Source organism: Daucus carota, chromosome 6, assembly GCF_001625215.2.
Source record: "Daucus carota subsp. sativus chromosome 6, DH1 v3.0, whole genome shotgun sequence".
NCBI classification, from domain to species: Eukaryota; Viridiplantae; Streptophyta; class Magnoliopsida; order Apiales; family Apiaceae; genus Daucus; species Daucus carota.
In genome coordinates, this window is record NC_030386.2 from 12,233,463 (window position 1) to 12,239,706 (window position 6,244).

At 37.4% G+C, this 6,244-nt stretch overlaps 2 protein-coding genes across 2 annotated transcripts; both read right to left on the bottom strand.

Annotated features, from left to right (window-relative positions):
- Positions 1-97: 97 nt before the first annotated feature.
- On the bottom strand, positions 98-2,031 carry LOC108224347 (protein NODULATION SIGNALING PATHWAY 1). The gene has a single exon (XM_017398927.2). The coding sequence runs from the start codon at positions 1,892-1,894 to the stop codon at positions 242-244; it is 1,653 nt and encodes a 550-aa protein (XP_017254416.1). The 5' UTR covers positions 1,895-2,031; the 3' UTR covers positions 98-241.
- A 2,345-nt stretch (positions 2,032-4,376) lies between these two features.
- On the bottom strand, positions 4,377-5,178 carry LOC108225866 (formin-like protein 5). The gene has a single exon (XM_064079594.1). It carries the CDS (start codon positions 5,038-5,040, stop codon positions 4,528-4,530), a length of 513 nt encoding a protein of 170 aa, XP_063935664.1. The 5' UTR covers positions 5,041-5,178; the 3' UTR covers positions 4,377-4,527.
- Positions 5,179-6,244: the final 1,066 nt, after the last annotated feature.

Sequence of the window (6,244 nt, forward strand, 5' to 3'; positions counted from 1 at the left end):
AATGTAAATTAATATCTATGCTATAAGAGTCTGGAAAACTAGCCTCCATGAATATTGTTCTGGGAATTTTACCAAATTTTTGCTTGCAGAAACAGTATGAACAATAATGGTGATATTCATACCATGTATTTAAAAGAACCTTCTAACCAACTAAGCAGACTAGAGAATAAATTGCCCTCATGACTTTGTCTATCTAGATTACATTTTTTCTCACTCATCTTCAAGACTCTTAATCAACTGCTCACTTTTGGTTCAGTTTCCTATCAATAGTCCACAAGGAGCAAAATGAAACTGGTTGTCCTTTCCACCAGAGCCCTGCACATCGATCCTTCTCTTCCACTCTCATTTCCCAGTTACTATCATACTTCTTTAACAGCACTCGAGCTCCATCAACGGCATCCTCTCCAAAAACTTCTCCACTGAACCCTACACGCCTCATTATCTCGCACCACTTCTCTTTCCTGTCATTCATCTCACCGGCATTTGACAATGCCTTTGCGGTTTCTCCTTCAATCATCCTCCTTTCTTCGCTGTCTCGTCCTTTATATGCTGCACTCGTAGAGTCCAAGAACCTCCACATATATTCCACTCGCCGTGAAAATCCGGTTGCAAAATTCCCACAGTTGTTGCAGCTGCAGTCCATATCGTTTTCACTTAGTATCACCCCTTTAGGCTCCAAACTCCTCAGTACTTTCAAGAACTTTGTTCTGTCATCCGGGTTGTTGTGGTTCAACTGGTGGACTCTAAATTGAGCACAAACGATTAACGTTTCATCAGAAGAACAACCAAGGACTTGAGCATTTAGACTTTGTAAAGAATGGTTCTCGATTCTATTGATATGCAAGTTAACATTCAATGTTTTTGCATATGCAGTGAGTTGTGGTATGAAATTGTAATCCGGTGGACCAACAGCAAATGGAGTGTCCAAGGATTGATTATTGCTGACAACCGGAGCAATCACGGTGAGTCGAACCAACGGAGGCGGCCCCCCTGGTCGACGAGTGAGGCCATCGATAAGTATGGGCCATTGAACTCCATGAGAGACTCCAATATCAACAATATGAAGATTACTTGAGGAATTTTGTTGAGAGAGTATTTGGAGTATTGAAGAATTTGCAATGTTGTTGGGAATAGTAAACCATGGGTTGATATCATTGAAATTGATCAAAGATTCTTTAAAAAACCTGGGCTTGGCAGAAGCGAAATTCATGGTGGTAGCCGAAGCAGAGTATGTGTGAGACGGAGATAGATGGCGGGTGAGTGCTTGGAGGCCGTGTGATGCGAGGCGATGGTTGGCATCCCCGGTGCTCGAGGCAAGCTCATGAAGAACATAGAGCAGGTGCTGAACACGGTTCAGATTTCCTGCGGTGATAGCTATGGCACAAGGATTCAGCAGCTGTTCTGCCCATCTCCCTTCTTTGTTATTACCGTTACTGCAGTTACTCCCAACTATTTTGCCACTTCCTCTTCTGTTGCCACCCTTTTTCGGGACCCCTTGATCTAAAACCGTCTGGTTTCCATCATCCGGCTCGTTGTTAGGCCGGTTCTGACTCCTTTTGTTGGGCTGAGACGGCTTCTGATTCGGTTCATCACTTATTTTCCGCTTCTTCTGACCGGATACAACAGGATGAATGAGCGGAGTGCTTGTCGCGGTAGTGGTCGTAGAGGTGGAGTTATAGTTTATAGAAGCAAGACTAGTGTTGAGCAATTCTTGATCAAGGTCCTGACCAATATCCAACCAAGAGTCATCATTAAGATCTCCAGAGCTATAAGGATCACCAGAGCTATAAGGATCTTCGAAGAACGATGGAAGGTACGATAACGAACCTTCCATCCAATCCAAAGTGTAATCCGAGGTGGGGTTAGGCTCAGGCTCAGGCTCTTCAAGAGTCATTGTGGAAACTGAGAAATGTTGTAAAGTGTTTGCTGTAATCTTGTTGGTAGGGTGATATATAATGTTTAATTGGTTTCACAAAGGACGGTGAATGGCATATTGAAGGCCAGGCCTAGGCGTGCTGTTTTCGTAAGATGTGATGTTGTATTAAGGCTATTTTATTAGCGGAAGAAGATGTGTTCATCTTGTTTTGGGGATTAACTTATGCAATTATCTGTCATGGTTGTTGAGATCCATGGGAGACAGCAAGTGTTTTCTAGTCATGGGGATGGTGATTGGTGGATTTTGTGTTTTATTTTTTAGGAGACGGCTCACAAAACAAATCAAGTGATAAAAAATATGAGGTGTTTTTGTCTCAGGACTCGTTCTTTCCGGGCCATTCATTGGTTAGTGCATGTTTCCATGAAGCTCATTGACTTGTAACCCACCCATTAGAGGGAAGAGCTGACTCATTGTGTTTCGATTCGGTTCGCCAATTATTTTATAACCAAATTCCACCCCAACACCTTGATATTGTGTTCAAGTTCGACTCGAGCTGAGTCATTTCGATTCGGTTCACCAATTATTTTATAATGAAATTTCAATCCAACTTTGATATTGTGTCCAAGTTCGACTCAAGCTGAGTCATTGTTTTTCAATTTGGTTCGCCGAACTATTTAATAAACAAAATTCCAACCCAACTTCAATATTGTGTTCAAGTTCAACTCGTTTATGAATAAAGCCGAAAAGCAAACTGTTTGTGAGCGAACATGATTGTTTCTGGAACACATTGATTAGGTGTTCCAAACAGTTGTCTTAGTTTGTAAAAAAAGGGAAGTTTCTTGCATAAAATAGTAATGGCAAGCATCAGGATATGTATCAACTAACTTGTCCTTAAGCAGCTCATTTTAGCAATGAAATGATACATAGCTTGTTTCCACCATTTTAATTTCCTGAGTAGCTGTCACATTCAATTACAAAAAATAGAATCACAGGACCTAATCTTGGTTATTAATCAACTTTGACATGGAGGATCAACTTTTCATTTCTCATCATATCTCCCTTGCTTCAACTAAATGATCAACCTCTTAATGTTGATCACTTAAAAATATCATACAAATCCTACTTATTATTTCTGTAACTCAAAGCATAATTTTAAAACTCATATAATTCATGTTCGATCAAGTGAAGATACCTTGTGATTGATGATCAACAAGTTGATTTTTGTTATATGAATAATCAAAATAGGAGTATATTGATGTTTGGTTCTAGAGTTCTACGCTTATCATAAGTATACGCAACAATCTCATTAACTATAGAGTTATATTCAAATTTTAAGCAATAATCTCATTTAACTATATAGTTATATCCAAATTTTAAGCTTTTGCATTGATAGTCATTGCACTAGTAGCCACTATGAATTGGATTTAAATTGCAAACACAGCCACCCTGCTAACTATTTACCAAGCCTACCACAGCTTCAAGCCTTCAACTTCAACAAGTCCATTTTGGTCACTTTACTATGCTGAATTGCAAATATTGGTGCCACAGTCTGAAATCATCCACTACTAGTTCCAAGAATATCCTAATATGAAGTGTACTTGATGCATGGAAAATATAATGCTCTTTTATGTGAGGGGTATTGCCTATGAAACTCAATCCTAAGCTCTCGGAAATACAGATGAACATATTGCCGAAAACAATTGTTCATCAGGAAGGACTAACCGTTCTTCTACATCAGACCCATTTTTAATTAGTACATAATTATATAAATCGCGAGGACTGTAATAGGGTAATGTAGATGACATTTATTATTCAGATTTGCATTCTACTTTTTAAGAGGATAAAGAAGACATGTAAAGCACTAGTCAACTCTATTTTGCAGTCAGAAACTGTTGCTCTTAGGGAACTATGGTTGAATTTTTGAGAACCAACTCAGTCCGATAGGTACATACTAATTAACAGTAAGATGTAGCATTAATGTATATAAGCCAAACTTTTACGACTCGATAAAGCACAATAGACTACCATGTAATGCTACAAGCATTAAGTATCTAATACTTTAGGTATGTAATCCCAATACCAGTAAAAAAAAAAAAAACAAACAAAAGGCATGCTTCTTCAAACAGAAATCAGCTCATAACAGAAAAGTTCATAAACACTTAAACCAGGGCGAAGTTGACACTCTTATGTAGTATTGTAAAAATCATTGCATAAACGCATGCCATATGGAACAAAGTCGTCAATACTAACTGATACTTAAGTACAATATAAGGATAATCTTAATTTTAAGACAATATCATATTAGAAATCTAAAAATTGATCATCAAACAAGACAATATCTCTCCAAGAATCACCTCCCAGTTTATATTAAGAAAAATGGTGGCTAACAACATAAAGTGAAAGAAGAAGACTAGAAGAGATATCTCAAGATCTACATATAGGCCGTGTTAAGAGCAGTGAAATGAATCAAACAAATCCTAAAAGAATGCTTATAAGATTACCCATTTACAAGAGCGGCGACCCAAATGTGGATGCCCACAACTCGAAGTTATCCAGAATCTGTAAATCCATGTTTAGCTAACACCATCAAACACTCCCTCAGAAATCAAATGCCCGGAATTGATTATAATTTCTTAAGAAAGATCGAATGTTTAATGAACATCTTGGTCCTTGAACATTTGCCGGGACTTAATAACCAAGAAAGCTACCACACAAACTTGCAATATAGCCACAATTCCCGTAAACAGCAATCCAACTTTCTTCCCCAAATTGAGCTTTTCTTCGGAAGGTGGTAGTCTTCGCGGAGGTTTATGCTTATGATAATTACGCAAACTATGTCGTGGTAGTACAGGCTTCTTCTGTGGAGGTGGTGGGGGATTCCAAAGATTCTCAATTTTCTTAGGAGGGGGTGAAGGACTTTCGCCCCGAAGAAGACGGAGTGGAGGTGGAGGTGGCATTGATATAGCTAGCGGAGGAGGTGGTGGAATGAGGGGTGTTAGAGGTGGAGGGGGTGACAATGGTGGTGGTGGTGGAGGTGGAGGGGGAGGCGGTGGTGGGGGAGGGGGAAATGGTGGGACTAGATTCGATATCGATTGCGAATCAGCAAGCAGATTAAAAATGCCCAGAACAACTAAAACTAGAGTAGCTAACAGAGGGGAATCCATCAAACACTTAGTAGAGTAAATTGCAACTCACAAGTAATCAAATTTTAGGATCTGACCCACATCTTGAAATCAATAGAACAAGCACCGCAAGTCTACAACACATATGTCTTCATATAAATCAGGATCTGGGCTGCATCTTGAAACAGAAACTAGGGTTCATAAATCAAGAAAGCAACAAAACAAATAAAGATGGGATCTTTACTAGTAATTGTTTATGTAAATAGAAGAGAAGAGAAGAGAATGTAAGGATAGGCTGATTAATTAAGTTGATTGTTAAATTTAACAGAGATATACATACAGATATAGATACAGACATACAGTAAGACAGAGCTGTACTAGTTACTTTACCAGCTGAGAATTTGGACATGATGAGATGCAGTGAGATAGATCGTGTAATAATGTGGGCCCACCCTTTGTTTTTTCTTTTTAGTTTTCGGGTTTTCATAAATTAAATGGTCAACTTACCTCTATATGTTTGTTGACTTCGTATAATCAGAAAAATTGGCAGATGTAAATTCTGATGCTGATGCGATGTGTGCCCACCTCCCAACCCAACTCTCTGGTCATTACACTATTTTAAAATATTTTTTCACTATTTCGATACAAATATATTTCTTTATTCACATATTATAGATTATATAACAAAATATATTCTTCATAAATTTCAAATATTTTATAAATACATTATAGGTTATAAATATTGATATAAATAAAAAAAATTATGTTTTTATTTATTATAAGAATATACTTACTTTTAGGAAAAAAAAAGTTACACTGATATTGAAATAATGTAACATAGAATGTAATAACGACAATTCAACCCTGCAATAAGACATGAAACAATAAATTATGATAGAATAATGAACATCCTACATACATTTTCAGACAATCAAATAAACTGAATCAGTCACATATTCGATCCAAAATCGACAGAAAAAAAATTCATTAATATGTTCATGCCACATTAAAGAATAAAGTGGATCAGAAGTCGACTATATATTCCGTATGAATTGTCACTCGATTCCCGTATCGTCAACCTGATTATTCATAATTGAAATCTGAAATATATTTAACCTGAAATAGACTGATCAATGCTAACCGGTCAATATGATACAAATTTTGATTTCAGTATTAATCATTTTTAGCAAGACCAGTGCACTAAACATCAATTGTTTAGTTGTACTTATTAATGGAAGAATGGATA

Excerpts from the sequence above, each read along its gene's own strand:
- LOC108224347 (XM_017398927.2), bottom strand. The coding sequence starts at position 1,894 with ATGACTCTTGAAGAGCCTGAGCCTGAGCCTAACCCCACCTCGGATTAC.
- LOC108225866 (XM_064079594.1), bottom strand. The coding sequence starts at position 5,040 with ATGGATTCCCCTCTGTTAGCTACTCTAGTTTTAGTTGTTCTGGGCATT.